This window comes from Gavialis gangeticus, unplaced genomic scaffold (assembly GCF_001723915.1).
Source record: "Gavialis gangeticus isolate Ggan-Ray unplaced genomic scaffold, GavGan_comp1, whole genome shotgun sequence".
Lineage (NCBI taxonomy): Eukaryota > Metazoa > Chordata > Crocodylia > Gavialidae > Gavialis > Gavialis gangeticus.
This window is the reverse complement of record NW_017728964.1, coordinates 14,370,716-14,387,140: the sequence shown is the minus strand read 5'-3', so window position 1 is coordinate 14,387,140 and position 16,425 is coordinate 14,370,716. Positions and strand designations below refer to the sequence as shown.

At 43.8% G+C, this 16,425-nt stretch overlaps 1 protein-coding gene across 3 annotated transcripts in view; it reads right to left on the bottom strand.

Moving 5' to 3' along the window:
- FASN (fatty acid synthase) overlaps positions 1-16,425 on the bottom strand; it is a 167,024-nt gene that overhangs the window by 115,349 nt on the left and 35,250 nt on the right. For 2 of the 3 annotated variants that reach the window (XM_019503691.1, XM_019503683.1), the window contains exons 8-13: positions 13,869-14,027; positions 11,378-11,540; positions 8,801-8,935; positions 5,745-5,970; positions 4,233-4,415; positions 2,804-2,889 (exon numbers count right to left, since the gene is read on the bottom strand). In XM_019503691.1, the coding sequence (XP_019359236.1) occupies positions 2,804-2,889; positions 4,233-4,415; positions 5,745-5,970; positions 8,801-8,935; positions 11,378-11,540; positions 13,869-14,027 (952 nt within the window). The remainder of the gene's footprint in view (positions 1-2,803; positions 2,890-4,232; positions 4,416-5,744; positions 5,971-8,800; positions 8,936-11,377; positions 11,541-13,868; positions 14,028-16,425) is intronic. The other variant, XM_019503700.1, reaches the window with a different exon arrangement.

Below are 16,425 nucleotides of genomic sequence, written 5' to 3'. Positions count from 1 at the left end.
AGTGAGAGCCAATCTTTTTGGTAGGCATGCCACAGATTAGCCCTAAACTCTCTCCAAGTGCCACTCCAATCCCCTTCCTCTGACTGATCTGCTGCTTTTCTTTCTGCTCCCTAGTCTGGGCTCCCTGTGCAATCTCAGGCAGCCTCTGTGTTTGGCATGTGGCAGAGACAGATCAAAGAAGGGATGGGCAGTCCAGCAGCAGATAAGCCATGAAGCAGAAGTCAAAGCAGGAGATCAGACAGGGAGCATAGCACAGAGAGCAGAAAACAAAGCAGCAGATCAGGCAGAGGAGTGTAACTTGGGGACAGTGTGCGTCCAATTTGTGGTGTGACTGCCAAAAAGGTTGGCCCTCACTCCTCTATCTGACACTGATGCCAAGACTTCCAGTATTCTTAAACTACGTTTCAACTGTAAAATACATCACTGTGCATCTGTAGCCGCAGAAGTGCTGCTATCGTTAAAGCCAAATACAGATATTATACTTTTAAGAGTATAAGTGATCAGAAACCAGCCTATACCCTTAAGAGAAAAGAGGTTTGGTGCACATATACTGGCTAAAAAATGGCAGAACCCAGTCTAAGATTTGCCCCCTCCCAACCAAAGGGCGAATATTGTTCTGTTCGCTACCAATCTAAACTATGCCACTAACAGAAAACCATGTCACTTGGATCAGTTCTGCCTCAGACTTTTGAATGTCTGTGCCTAGCCTAAATGTGAAAAGAAAGCAACTGATGTGGGTCTGTGCAGAAAGCACATTTGCACCTTGTTCCTGTGCTTTGTAGATGCTGAATATTGATACTAGGAAGACAATGCCCTTAGTCCAACACAGCTACAAGCTACACCCCCAGAATATTGATACTGTTCTTTGACACAAACTGAACTCGAGTCAGAAACTTCATTACACACTTTTCCTATGTTACCAAACATATTGTTAATGCTTCATAAATTATAAAAATGAGAAAGAGAAAGCAATCTTCTTGTTTTGTGGTGGGAACTTTGGAATTATGCGCATTACTCAGAAGACATTTCTTGGACAGCTTCCATCTACCAGGCTAGTCCTGGTCAGGTCTGCAATATACCAGGGGAGGGAAACACACCAGAAGTGGCCATATGAGTTTTATAGAATAAAACTTAACAAGTGATCCAATTTATAAACATCAAGCTGAGGGAAACTGCTGTTACTGCAGAGCCATGTTCTTTGGATGCGGAGTTCTAAACAGGAACGAACACAGAAATATTCCTCGTGATCAGGCTGAACAGGCTCTGTTAATTCCAAATTACACAAAACAACCTTTTTTGACTGTAGATCATAAAATGTAATAATTAATCATATCCAATGGCATAACTGAGTTAATGATCTGTGCAATATATGTCCCATTACCATTTGATAGAATCATGGTGCCCTCTAGCAATAGTGCCCTGTAGTTCAATAGAAAGATACTGATGTCTTCCAAATAGTGTACACCACAATCACACCAGTCATTGAGAGTGCAAATTGGTAAAGTCCAGTAATCCAAACCATTTAGTTATCTAAATGTAGGATCTGCCACCAATCGGTGGTGTGTAGTACAAGTGAGAGCAATAGTGACCAGAAGTTTGTTTGTGTATTGTATATATTATATAATATAAACGTACATTTAATATATGCTTCACTAGCTGAAAAATTCGATCTTTACAAATGGGTTGTGGTCCCAATCAGTTCACATAACTGACTCTCTATAAGAATTTTTTTGCAGTAAAATTTTAAATATGATCAAACTTTGTTGTGGTAGTTCAGTTGCATTGCAAATATTTCACACACAGTAAGATGCCCTTTTGTGTTTCTAATATAATCTACATCAGCAGTCATTTAAAAAAAATGTTCTTCTTTAGGAAAGAAAAAATTGGGGATTTTTTTTTCTTAATATCTTTAACACACATCAACCAAGAGTCCAAAAAGCCCATTCAACCCCTGAAGAGTTAAAAGTGGACAAGTGTGCATACTTAGGACTCGAAAGATTTTTTAGTCTTCTGAAGATGAAGTTATTAACTCGTCATAAGGTATGCTGAAAACACGATGATATATAAATATACCCTATGCACCCATTTCAAAAAAAGAAACTTATATTATCTCCATTTATAGCTGTATTTGGTAAGCTAAAAATTGAGGAATTTAATGGCAGAAAACTTAAGCAAGAATCTAGACACCTATGCAAATCAGACACGAATTAAAGCAATATGGCTGGGGAAAAGAAAAAAGATGAATGCAGTTTTGAGTCGCGTACAAAAAGGCATTATACCTGATGGAACGTCCAGACAATGATCCCTCTCTCTACAGAATGTGCTAATAGCCTACATGCATCTGAAAAACAGGAAGGACCCATGTGAGGGACAGAGTGAGAGGCCAGCTAGGTTCGGGGGGGGGTGGGGGCATACAGGGCATGCCTAAACTACAAATGTACTGTGCAAGGGAGCAGCATGCTGAAACACACCATGATACTCTGCATTAATTCCTAAACTTCTGACAGCAATGCTAATTAATCCTCCTGCAATATGATGTGGACACAGCTATGCTGCTTGCAGTTCTGAAAAACATGCAAGTCTTTCTGAAGGTGGTATGTATGCTTACATGACACATTTGAGCATGCTGCTGCTTGCCCTGGTAAACCTACAGTGCAGACAGGCCCAAAGTTGGCACAAAGCTGCTTCTGGCTCCCTTTCCATCCTGTACTAAGTACTGCTTAGCCAGATGGAGAAAAATAACATGAAAACTGTATGACATACCAGTCATTACAGTTCTGGGTAGCACAAACATTTTTCATACCTTTTTTGTGTGTGGTGTTGCCACGGAGCCCAGATGAGCTACTCTGGCTTCCAGCTTCTTCAAAGCAGCTCCAGTGAAAACATCATCTGTACACAATGCACGTGAAAGTAAGAGCAAATGAAGCAAAACCAACTGTAATTTTGTACATGTTCTACAACACTGATCAAGAAATATTTATTTTGAGTATTCAAAGGCAATAATCTCAGAATCTGGTATCATCGAGAGAGACATACTTTTCGAATAAAAACAAGGGATATCACTTTGAATACAGAGTTAATATGTATGTGCGGGAGGACAACCTTCAGCTCTTATGGACAGAAGTACTGACAGTTAATAAAACACAGCATATGCTTCATGATTCATAACCATCCAACAAGCAATGACTTTGTGTAAATGTTATTAAGAGTAAATATTCTTGGGCCACTGGTATATACATGCCAAAAGTAATTGTGATTGTAAATCAAAGTGATTATGAGACAGAAATTTTACAGTCAGTGTGTCTCTGGAGAGAAAGGTAGTTAGACATGTTAGTCTGAAGTCAGGCAAACATCAGGCTAGATATACACCTTACAGACTAACTATATCACAGATGCAGAAGCAGAAGCAGATCCAGGATTTTGCAAACAGAAATGCAAGAGTGACCAGGGCTGCAAGGGTGACTGCATTCCCCACTCCCAGCCTCCTTCCCCTCCCCATACCAGGGCAAGCAGACTGTGCCACAGAAGCAGCAGATGGGGACTTTCAAGTCCCTGAAGCAGGTACAAATTCATTCCCCTTCCCCTCCCTGCTCAGAGGCATGTCTCCGCCCCTTCCCATCCTGCCCCCACCTACCATTGTTGCTGTCTCTCCTGTCCTGGGGGAAGAGGTGCTCGAGAGCTGTGCGGGGGGTAGGCTTATACTAGGACAGTGCTGGCAGGTAAACAGGTTCCCCACTCTCTGTGCTTACTCCTAGAACAGTAGGAAATAGCTGGGAGGACCAGGCAGAGAGGCGGAACCCATCCATCTGCCTCTGCCACTGTCCCAAGCTGAGCCTATCCCCCATGCAGGGCACCAGGGAGCACAGCATAGACAGAACAGCATAGAAAGCCAGGAGGCAGGGGAGGGGGGAATGGGAGGGCAGGGAACATGCCGCTAAGTACAGGGGGGAAGGGACATGGGCAATTCGTACCCTCTTCATGCAAGTCCCCAACTGCTGCTTCTGCTGCATGGTCAGAAAGGGGGTGCAGCTGTGCTACTGCACTATCTCTGGATCTACCCCTGGATCCACCCCATAAGCATTTGTAAGCAGTGGCTTACTTAAGAGAGGTGAAGCTTACCAAAGTTTCTGCATCTGCAACTTAGATGTTCTACAAGGTGCAAATCTACCCTGCCACCTCCTGGAGGGAAAATCTTTAATAAATGGTGATTAATGGTGAAACATTGTTCTTACCATTAGCTTCCCTCAAACTGTAGCTCTGCGTCTGAGTATGAACATTTCTGGTGCAACTGTACAGATCAGAGGAAGGTGCAAATGATTTTCTGGGAAACTTGGATACCTTTTCTAATTTCTCTTCCATCGCCCAGCATTTCTGCTTTAACTTTCTTGTTTCCTCTTCTAGTGACTGAATGTAATCTACAAACATAAAAAAATTATTCTAGAAAAATTCCTTGGAAAACCTGAAAAATGCATGTAAAGCATGGTAAAGCATGGCTGACCACTTCATAGGAAGCTTCCTTTTATCCAGTTAACTGACACGAGTACTGGATGCTCCCCCTTGCCTGAGAGGGAAGCAACTAAACTCCAGTGGCTCAAGCTTTATGTGCAGGAGTAGGGTATCATCACAAAGTTAGTGAAATGAGTAATGGGTAGGAATCTTTGCTTGAACTGGTTCATCATTTTGCTTCACTATCCATGTATAAAACTATTAGGTAAAATAAGAGCTTGTATCTAGTAAATATACATACACACATTTATTGGCCATTTGCTTGGAAACAGCACGGTTTAAACTACCTCTGTTAATAAGACCTCAATCAACTCGAAATGTTAGATCAGAAGGAAGAACCATTTTGGACAGGAAGCAGGGGCGTGGAGGTCCCTTTGGTCAGTCTGGTTTTTGACAGATCCAAAAAAATGGTCCCATATGAATAGGGAGCAATTTCAGGAGAAACAGAAGTTTAACATTTTAATATTAAAAATCAACAGCAACAATGTGGCAGAGGCAAATGCACATTGCAGAAGCCCGGGTTTAGAAAATTGGCAAAAAGTATTTAAAAACATGCAGTTTGCAACGAGCATTTGTAACAGGTAGCTTTAAAAGGCTTGGAACTGGTCTCATGTTCACCAAAACCTTCAAAGGCTTTTTCATTTGGGTTGGCAATTCCTTATCAAATTACAGTTGCTTTCCCTTCCCACGTTTGCCAGTTCACAAGAGTCACAAGAATGTCTCAGTAAAGAGAGAATCATATTTTTACTTTTGAGTATACAGAAAAAGAAAGAATTTTGGCACAAACCTAAAAAAGAGATACACTTCTTGGTAGAGAACAGGGCTGCAAAACTGCCATTCAAAAGGTAAAATTTTCAGAAATGGAAATAACTGGAAAATATTAACTATAGGGGTTGCTATCATCTCCCTCTGTCACATGTAGATATACTCTTAGCTCACATGTTCTTCCCTGGATCTCCTTCTAGTGACAGGTATCTTAAACATGACTATAAAAGATAATTTGAAAAGAAGAAAAAGACAAAAACATTTATTACATTATGGTTAAAATGTTTCAGTAGAAAGAGTAATTTTTAAAGGATTATTTAAATGTTATTTAAATAATTTGCTTATAACCCGTGTCATTTAGGGAAGCTGAAGGTAGGGAGATCTAAGGTAAGAGATGTCACTTCAGAGGAATGTGTGAAAAGCCATATGAAATGGTTACAATGCAGCACTTTCAACCCACTTCTCTGTATTACCAGGAGTGAATGTTACTGAAGCAGCCTCAACATCAGTGGCAGTTTGCTGTGTGCACTGCGTCTTTTCTTTCATAGAAGATGATGGTATCTGATCACTAAGGATCTCCATTTCTTTCCTCATTTCTGCTACAGCAGTCCGCAAGTTGGTGTTCTGTTGCTGTAACTTTTGTATCACAGTGGAAGGAAAATCCTTTTCAAGAACTTCTTTATCATCATAGAGAAATAACTGAAAAGCAAAAATAACACAATAGCACCATGCTATTTGCAGTAAACATGACAAAGTGCTGACATTGTCTATTTCATGTACAGCACATCAACAACCACCACCACCTGCTCAAAGATGGACAACATTATAATCATGTAAGACGAGACCAGAAAAAGAGGAACACACCAGTAAATCAGGTAACTCCACGAACTGACTGGGAGAAAAGTGCAATGGAAAAACTGCGATCAGCTCTATTACCAAAACTACAAGTTCCCTGGGTTGGGAATAGGGGCAAGCAGGAACTGAATGGTATAAACTGAATAGAGGTCCCTACACCACATTATTCTGGAGATATACTTTCAGGCTTCTCAGAAAATCCTAAGACAACTCCTAAGCACGGAGACAGCAGGGAAAAAAATCCACTACGATCAACTGCATTGCTGCTCACTAGAACTAAATAGCTGAGAGACAGCAGAAGCAGGAGAAAAATAACATTTATGTAAGCACTTAAATCAATTAAGTTATGACAATTTATACCACCAACCTTAAATGTTGGTATTAATTTAGACTTCTAAGCTTTCAAACATTTGATCGCTCTTCTTTAATGATTGAGATATTGTATTGTGTTTTATTCCTATTTTATATGCATTTACAGATTTAACCATCTTCATGTAATATCAAAGGATCAAAGGAAAGTAGGGATGGATGGGACCTCACAAGGCCATCTAGACCAGCTCCCTGCTCAAGACTGGAATCTTCCTGACTAAACCCAAGTGTCTGTCTAGCCTGCTTTTGAAAAGTTTCCAAGCATGGAGATTCAACAACTTCTCTAGACAGACTCTTCCAATGCTTGACCACCCTTGGAGTCAAAAGTTCCTTCTAAACTCCAGCTTAGAAAAAGGCTCTAGAAACATTTTTACCTGGTTAAGACTGTTTTTTTAAATAAAACAAAGATCTGTTTGTGCATGTATTCAGGGAGGGCACCATTTTCCTAGTTAAGTTGTAATGACTGTCCACTAGGGTGCACCACAATACTTCTCTTACCTTTGTCCTTCAGAAATACCCTTGCTGAATACATTATTACTACCAAAATCTTACACAGATAATAAACCACTAGTCCTTCTATTATACAGTATATAGGAGAAATCTTCTGTCCAGTCCATTTCTCATATTTTTTAAACCATTGAAAAGTACTTAAATCTGAAGCAGGGATCATAATTACAGATCTGAGGTACTGAAAGTTATATAGAGCCAGAGAGTACTGTTTGGATATTCAACTAGGCTTGAGTTACACCTTCTTGCCCTACTGCTCTGTCATATTTTACACACAAAAATGTGTGCATACAAAAATAAATTAACAAAACCCTAAGATTACTTCACAAGTTAGGTGTGTTTTGGTTGTTTTATTAGAGAGATTTCTATTGGAAGTATGCTTCGGACTTCAGTAAAGGCACACAAGGAAGAAATGCTAGGATATTAATCCCCGTGTTTCTCCATATTCCAACCTAACAGTCTACTTTTCTTGTCCCTCAAAATTCTAGCCATGTGACAGAATCATCACCTAGTGGTCTTTGGTGTCAGATTAACTTTAATATGTATACTATGATTTTAACAGACTGCTGTAAAACTCCTTCTATTGCCGCCTCCACCTCTTACAGCAGTCCGAAGGACATTTTCCTCCAGAAAATTATGAGATTTTCTACTGCCTCAGTCTGGGATTCTAGACTGCTTCCCAAATTCTTATTTATTCATTCATAGGCGACATAATTATGTCCAGTACCACTGAGTTCAATATTTAGTTCTGTTGTACTGAGTATGTGAACACCGTAATATTCAAACAAGGAGCCAAGTCTCTGTTTGCAGACAGTTTGTGCCTGCTTTCTATTTCTGGACATAGAGTCAAGAGTTAGAGCCAAGTACTTATAGACTACAATCTTCAAGGACATAAAGCAGCAAATACAAGGCCAGCCATGCTGCAATATTAATATGGCACTAAAAATACAGGATATAGAAAGGGCCAGGAAAGAGGCAACCAACTCATCTGTACTCACACACTGCAAAACCACATTACTGCCTAAAGATGTACCAACTGTGATCTGCTTATCTAGCTAACTGCAGAAGTCTGCACTTCCCCCCCAACCCCTGCCCTTCCAAAGAAGTGATTCAGGGAAAACTCAGAGGAACCTCCTTCCATATGACAAAGTGACAAACTCTTGCCTAAAACCCACTGTACTTTGGCATATTTGCAACTGAATTTTAGGTTCCTATCTTAGTGTTCCCCAACTGAGAAGTAGCATTAAAATGACAACTGTTTATGGGAGAGAGTAAATATAAGCTATTAAAATAACAGCCTGTATTCTGTGGTAGCACACGGATGTGCCTTCAGCACACTGATGGGCAGGCCAACTCAGCACACCTATGGCCACCTAAAGCACACCTATGGCCAGGCCAACTACAGTTCTTTCTCTGCTCCAGGGAAGGAGCCAGTTACAGCACATCCTTTCTTGCAGGAGATAAATTACTGTTCCATACCAGCACGCCCTTTTGGTCTGCAGATGGGTGGCTGTGGCAAACCTCTGCTCATAGCAGGAAGTAATGGGAAAGTCACTGCTACTTTCTCCCCAGGGGCCAGTCACAATCTGAGCAGCAGCGTGCAGGGGAAGGAGGACAGGCCCACAGCATGAGACCTGTAACACCCATCACAGTTGTTCCAGACTGACAATGCTGCACCTTGAATTATTAGGCAACTGATTAACTTGAAGTACAACAACAGTCTACTGAAGACAAGCCCAACAAGGTTGCATGCCTCAGCACGGATCCATCTAAGGCAAGACATTCAGCACTGTCTAACCTGTTTCTGTTCTTCAGGCGTCACATCATGTTTCCTAAGTGCCTGGACTGCTTGGTCTCTTTCCAATGTCACAGCAGACAGGACCGTCTCCATTTCATGCAGCTTGTGTTCTGTCTTTTGTAGCTTAGCTGTAACCTATAAAAGCAAAGCAAAACAAAGCAAAATCAGTGTCTCATGTACAGACAGCTCACATGGTGGTTCTGAGACTCTGAAACCTGCTCTCACTCCAAACCCAAAAAATCCGATTTTGAAGACTTTTGGGGCATAACTAGCAACAGGTTTAACCGGGTTTGGGGAAGCACTGAGGGTGTGCTTCCCACGGTGAGTGGGGGCAGGGAGGAGTCTCTGTAGGTGGTTGGTTTGCTGAGTTCCTGTTGGAATGATCACTTTAATGCTACTAGGATTTAAGTTACTGCATTATTAATGATATGAAAGCACCAAGAACCCTGGATAGGCACCTCAGCATTGACCAACCTTGACACTCAGCTTGATGTCACTTCTCACTTTGCGTGCCTGCCTGAAACTTGATATTTTTTGAACATTTTGTTAAAACAGTATCAAAATATCAGGGATTTTTTTTCAGGGGGCAAATTCCTATTGATTGTGGGGAAAACCCAACAGGAAAAAAAAGGGTAACACAAGGAGCCCCTGCTATCTATTTAGCAGACCCGTAGCCTTAAGCCTCCTGTCAGTGTTTAGAGAGCAAAGAATGGCTTGATAGTACCCTCTAAGACAGCAGCAGGCAATTATTTTGGATGGGGGGCCACTTTGTGAGTTTTGATGAGCTATTGCAAGGGTTGACCCACCCCTTGACAGGTGCCCTGCCCCTGGTCACCACCTTGGGACCGGAAATCCTGCCCTCCAACCCCTGACATCTGCCACCAGAAGTCCCTCCCCTTGCCCCCAGAAGTACTCCTTTTGGGAAGGGAGTTTGCCATCTTGGAACTGGAAAAAAAAAATTATATACTAAACTTCAAGCACTGACAATAACATTTAAATTTTATTTTAAAAACTATTTTTGTCCTGATTTGTGTGTTTGTGTGGTGTATATAGAAATGACTGCATAATACCTCAAAATGAGTTATACTGGGGGGGGGGAAGGGGGGGCCTGTGGGTATGCGCGGATGTGGGGGTGTTTGTGGGGATGTGTGGGGGCAAGTATGGGGTTTGTGGGGTGTGCGTGCATAGCAGTGAGCCGGACACCCCCCAGAGACGTGGGGGGAAGGGTGTGGGGCGATGCGGTGCTTGTGGGGTGTGTGATTGTGTGTGGGGGACGGTGTAGCTGTGGGAGTGTACATGGGAGTCCCCACGTGTGCCCCACCGAGCCAGTCAGTACCTGCCCCACGACAGCCTGGAGCCCGTGTGCCCTGCAGCGCCGCCGCACCACCGCCAGCAGCGCACAGCCCCAGCCTGCCCCAGACTCACCCCCGCTGGAGCGGCTCAGCAGGAACCCTGGGTACAGCTCTGACCCAGCCTCCCCTGCCCCTCACCTGCTCCACACCAGCTGCCCATGGTATCTCCTGGGCATGCAGCAGGGCTGCCTTTCTAGGCAGCGCAGGCAGCAGCAGATCCTTCTGGCTGCCACTGCTGCTGGCCCCAGACTCTCCCATCCAGGCCCAGCAGCAGTGGCAGCGCGAGGCGGAAGCTGTTGCTCAGTGGAGGGGGAAAAGCAGCCCCCCTCTCCCTCGCCAGCATCAAGCTGTTCCTGCTGCAGCCGCCCAAAGCCTGAGCCACACCAGGTTGCCCTGCATCTGCTCTGCAGTGCCACCACTTCCCTGGTGGGCAGCCAGGGACAGGGCAGCCCAGTGCGGTACAGGCTCTGGGCAGCTGCAGCAGAAAGCCTGGCGGTGGCGATGGGGAGGGGCTGCTTCCCCCTGCACTGAGCAATAGCTTCTGTCTGGTGCCACCACTGCAGCTGAGCCTGGATGGGAGAGTCTGGAGCAGGTGTGGGGTGTGCCAGGTCAGGGCTGTGCAGCATGGGTCCTCACCAGTACCGTGGGGCTGAGGCCAGTGGCAGCAGCAGCTGGAAGGAGCTGTCACCACCTGGACTGTGCCTGGGCCAGGCGGGACCAAGGGACTCGTTGCGGGCTGGACAAAGACCCACTGCAGGTGACTTCCAGCGCATGGGCTGTATTTTTTCCACCCCTGCACTAAGATCTTACAGTATAATACCTCTATCCTCCTCCTGACAAAGTCTGAATTTTGACACCCTGAAAAAAAAAAAAATGCCTCCAGCCAGTCAGGAGAAAAACAATACGAGCAGAGAAAGGGGATGTACTGGGGCAGAAAGGGGAAAATGAGAAGCACCAAGAGCCCCAAATGTCAGGGGAGAAAAGAATGGGGGAACAGTGCGCAGGCATGCATGGGCAAGAACCAGGAGGGGTGCACAGACATCCTGCATAAGGGTGAGGGTGAAGGGTCAAACTAGAGGGGTACTGAAGACAAAGAGCCCCTGGTTGGTGCCCTGAACTTGATCTACAAAAGAAGCATTAGCCTTCCCCTGGTTATTTTATATCTAAACACGCAGTCTACACCACCGTGTAACATAGATGAAGTTCAATTCAGCCCAGTAATGACCTGGTCCCTAGCTGTTGACAGTTTCTGTATTAGATCCTCTGATTTCTGATAATGATTCCTTTCAGCGTTCTCACAGCGCCGCTGCCAGTCCAGTTCTGCTTGTACTCTAGCTTGCTCCAGAATCTGTTCTCGTTCTGCTGCCAGAGACAACTGCTGTTTGTACCTATGATACAGAGGTGCAAGGGGAATTTTTGTTTCAGTTTCCTGAACTTCTATTTCACACGCTAAGACACCATGAAGTAGAGAAAGAAACATGGCATGTCCAATGCTTGAAGCTCTGGGAGGTTTGACTATGTGGAAACATGGATCAAACTAAGGTGAGTTTACAAGAGTAGGACTTACTGCAGAAGAGCCAAAAGCAGTAACTCTTCACATGCTCATGTGACCATTGCCCACAGTAAGTGAAAGCTAAACTGGAGCATTTTGGCCCTGTTTTATACAGGCCTGGTTTTGTTCAGGAATAAGCTGCCCCAGTTTCACTTTCATGGATTGTAGGCACACAGCTACCATGTACCAGCTGTTTTGTGGCAAGTCTCTACTCCCATTAATTTGGTTTCACGTGATTGCTTAGCCATGCCCTAAATCACTGAAATATACAGTTCAAAAGATAACCAACCAACTTCTGAATGCCAGAGAGACTGAAGACAACTTGAGGAGTAGCAACTTTTGTATTATATACTGATTTAGCTAATTATGGACCTGAAGGTAAAGGACAAATCTAGAAGTACATGTAAATTAAATCCCTTTATGAACTGAGGAAGTAATATGCAAGTAGTAGTTGGACAAAAAAACCCAGCTCATTCCATAAAGAAAACTGACGAATATAGCAGTAGTAAGTTCACAACAAAACCCACATTAAGAGAATAAACAAAATGAAGCAAAAAAAAAAAAAGAAAGTACCTACAAGGAAAAAGAAAAGGTATTGGAAGGGACAAGAAAAGGGAGGGGGGAAAGGAAGGAACTACCGGATGGCCAAAACACAATGAACAGTGATGTTTCTTCAGATCGGAGTATTAAGAGAAAAGGAACACAAGACACTCTTTAAATTGAGTATCACTGGTGCTTGGGTAAATGGGAGACAGAAAAAGAATCAAAACTAAATTTGAGATTTTCAAAAGCACTTATCCGCGGTTTGGAACCTCCTACTGACTTAACTGGGATCAAAGACAAAAGATATCACTGGGCACATCTACACGTGCATTAATGCGCTTTAGATAATGTGCATTAAATCTAGTACCTCACAGCACTTTTACACATGCTCTGGGGGTAGTGGTAGTGGGGAGGGGCTGGCATTTTAATTAGAGCAGCTCTCAGAGCCACTGTAATTAAAGTGCTGCCATGTCTCATGTATGGGCATCCCTTGTGCTTAAAAATGGCGGTGGGGAAATTTGAACTAAAGCTCGTTCAATGAGCTTTAGTTCAATCACCTCCACCATCATTTTTAAACACAGAGACGCTGATACACGAGACGCATGAGGCTACCGGAGTGCGGTAATTGCCATGTTCCAGCAGACTCGATTAATCAAATCTGCTCCGACGTGCTGGAATTCCAGTGTGTTGGAGTGGCTTCCGCGCTTGTCTATTGGCAATCTCTATTGTGAGGTACTAGGACATGTGCATTACCCTATTTTAACATGTATAAACTGAAGAACAAAGTTTTTAAGTGACACAATGCGGATTAGCCTATTTTAATGCACGTTAGCAGAAGTATACTTTTTCTAGTGATGCTTTAATGTGCATTAATGCACATGTGTAGATGATAGGGCTGTGCAAAGGTTTGGTCCCCGATTCAATTCAGTGGAGATTTGGCCCAATTTGGTGGATGAATCCCCAAATCTGAATCGAATCAGAGGATCCTTTAATCTCTCTGAATCAAATCGGAACCCTCTGAATCGATTCAGAGAGATTTGGAAAGATTCAGTGATCTGGACATAGACACAGCTTTAAATGTTTTTTCTACATACCTCTAGGTACCAGGTGGCTTGTGAATGCTGTGATGCTGGGGTGCATGGAGCGTCCCAGAGGAGCGCAGGGGGCTCCCCAGTGAGCTTGGCAGCAGACCCGGAAGTGCTTCTGGTCCACTTACGGGTGTGCAGGGGAGTGCACTGGGGGAACCCCCCTTGCCTCCCCAGCTTGGCATCTGGTGCCTCCTGGGTCTGGGGAGGGCACCCAGGGTCCCCCCGCAACCAATTGCTGAGCTGGTGGGGCATTGGGGGGGTGTCTGTGTCCGAATCGCTGATTCTCCAAATCAGCATCAGATCTTCAGATTCGGATTCAGCTGAATCCAATCAGGGACAGTGATTCAAATCAGTGAATCAAATCACTGACCCTGATTCGGGCCGAATCCAAATCCAAATCGAATAGGGCCCGCTTTGCACACCCCTAGTGGATGCACCCACTGAGAACTTTCAAAAATCTTCATTCTAAATGTTTATCCTAACCAAGAACTATAAGTGGCTCAATGGTTTAGCAGGTTCTTAAAACCCTTTACCTGTCTATATCCTGCTGGAATCTGGCCAACTGTGCTCTCAGTTTCACATCTTCTTCACACAATGACTGTATTTGGAGGTCTTTAGAAACCGTTTCCTTGAAGACCTGAGACAAATGAGAATCTTGCCTTGTTTTTACTGTTACTAGCTCCTCTTGAAGCCTGTGCAAAAAAATACAAAATATTCATTGGTTTAAAAATCTTTCTTTTAAGAGGGCAGGCAAACAAATCATGTGGTATTGTCCTGTAAAGAGTTTTGTTCAGGGATAATTTTTTATTTTTTATTTTTTTAAATAAATCACAAAATGTTCTACTTCTCAGAGTCAGAAACGCATGTTTTCTAACTGTGTATTACTGTAGAAAATGCAGATACTTCAGACAAACAGGCTTTCTTCTACTCTAGCCAGGCTCTAGCAGGTTCCCTAGTTAAGTTACTGTCTCCCTGAGCTATCTTGACTATTGTTTTCTTACTGTCAGTTTTCATACCCAGTAAAAATGAAGCTAGTGTCCATATACGATCATAGGAAAGCAGGGCTACAAGGTCATCTAGTCCAGCCGCCTGCTCAGGGCAGGTTCAGTCCTGACTAAGTCATCCCAGCCAAGTCTGTCTAATCTGCTCTTGAAAGCTTCCAAGCATTGAGATTCCACAACTGCTCTAGGTAGCCTGTTCCAATATTTGACCACCCAGAGTCAGAGAGTTCCTTCTAATCTGCAACCTAAATTTTCCCCTGCTGCACATTGAGGCTGGTGCTCCTAGTCCTATCCCCTATGACCACAGAGAAAACCCCATCTCCATCCTCTCGATAATTGTCCTTCAGGTAGTTGAAGGCTGTAATCAAATCCCTCCTCAGTCTTCTCTTCTCTGCTGTACAATGTGTTTATTAATTATTTGGATGCTGGAATTAAGAGTTCTTGAGCAAGTTTTGGAGAGGAGATAAGGTTGGGAGGCACTGCAAATATGTGGACAGGAGCACAGTACAGAAGGATCTTGACAGATTAGAAAGGTGGGCTGGAGCTAACAGGATGAAGTTCAATGCTGACATATGCAAGGTGCTGCACCTCAGGAAGAAGAATCAAAAATACAAATATAAAATGGGTGACACCTGGCTGGATGGCAGCACTACAGAGGAGGATCTGCGAGTCTTGGTAGATCACAGACTCAATACGAGTCTGCACGGTGATGCAGTTGCACAACGGGTGAATGCGGTTTTGGAATGATCAAAAGAAGCATTAGGTGCAAGGTGCGAGACATGATAGCGCCTCTTTAGTCAGCACTGGGTAGGCCTCATTCAGAGCCCTGCGTGCAGTTTTGGATTCCACATTTTAAAGAACATGGAGAAGTGAGAGAAGGCCCAGAAGTGGGCAACAGAAGTGACAGCAGGCTTGGAAGGCAAGTCATACGAGGAGAGGTTGAAGGAAATAGGTAGGTTCAAACTTGCAGAAAAGGCACTTCAGAGGGGACATGATAGCAATCTTCAAACATCTGAAGGGCTGCCAAAAAGAAGAGGGAAAACACCTTTTCTCTTTTGCTGCAGAGTAGGACATGAACCAAAGGCATGAAGTTGCAGCAAAGTAGGTTTATATTAAATATCAGGAAAAACTTCTTCACTATTAGAACAGTGAGGCAGTGGCATAGACTGCCTAGGGAAGCTGTGGAATCTCTATCATTGGAAGCATTCAAGAAGCTATGTTTATGTTCTACGATGGGCATTTCCCAGACTTCTGAGCTTTGCCACATGGGGCTGGAAGGGAACTTTTTTCTCCTCTGGTTGCTACATGTCTGGGTTTTTTTCAAAGCCTTCCTCAGAAGTACTGGGTGTTGGCTGCGGCCACAGCAGATGATTCTGACTGCAGTGTACCAATGCTCCTGCTGGGACTTGAACCCAAAAGTTCCTGGCCAGTGGGTCTTACTTCTCCACTCAGGGTCAGACCGATTGCTATATCTGGGGTCAGGAAGGAATTCTACCCCATGGTCAGATTGGTATGGACTTTTGCCCTCCTCTACAGCATGGTTCATGGGCCTCTTCCTTGGATCACTCAAGCATATTTTAACAACCTTGGCAGCAGCAGGATGGTTTCCCTGCTTTATCTGCGGCAGATTAGGGCGTTACGTCTTGTGATTGTATAAGGATTAACGGTATAGTTTTTCTCATAGGTTGTTACGCAATAGATTTCTAGAGGATGGCTTGGATAGGGATGATTCTGCCTCCGGCTAAGGGTTGAACTAGATGACCCCTGGAGGTCCTATCCAGCTCTCCTTCTCTAGGACTCTATAATCAAAAGCCTAAAAGGAAAAGGAGTCCAATTCCTTTCACCCAAGCAATCAGGTATTCTGTCAAAAGAGGAAATCAAGTTGGTTTGGCATGTTTTGTTCTTAACAAATCCATATTGCTCGCTACTGATCACCAGGGATCCAGGTTTCCATTTCCCTTAGAAAAACATGGGGTTTTCCCCCTTAGAGGAGAAAAATGTGGGTTTTCCCTTTTAACGAAAAAAACCGAAGGTATCCCCTTGCAGGCTGGCAGAGTTCCAGCCTGCAACCAGCTGCTTGGGGCAGGGG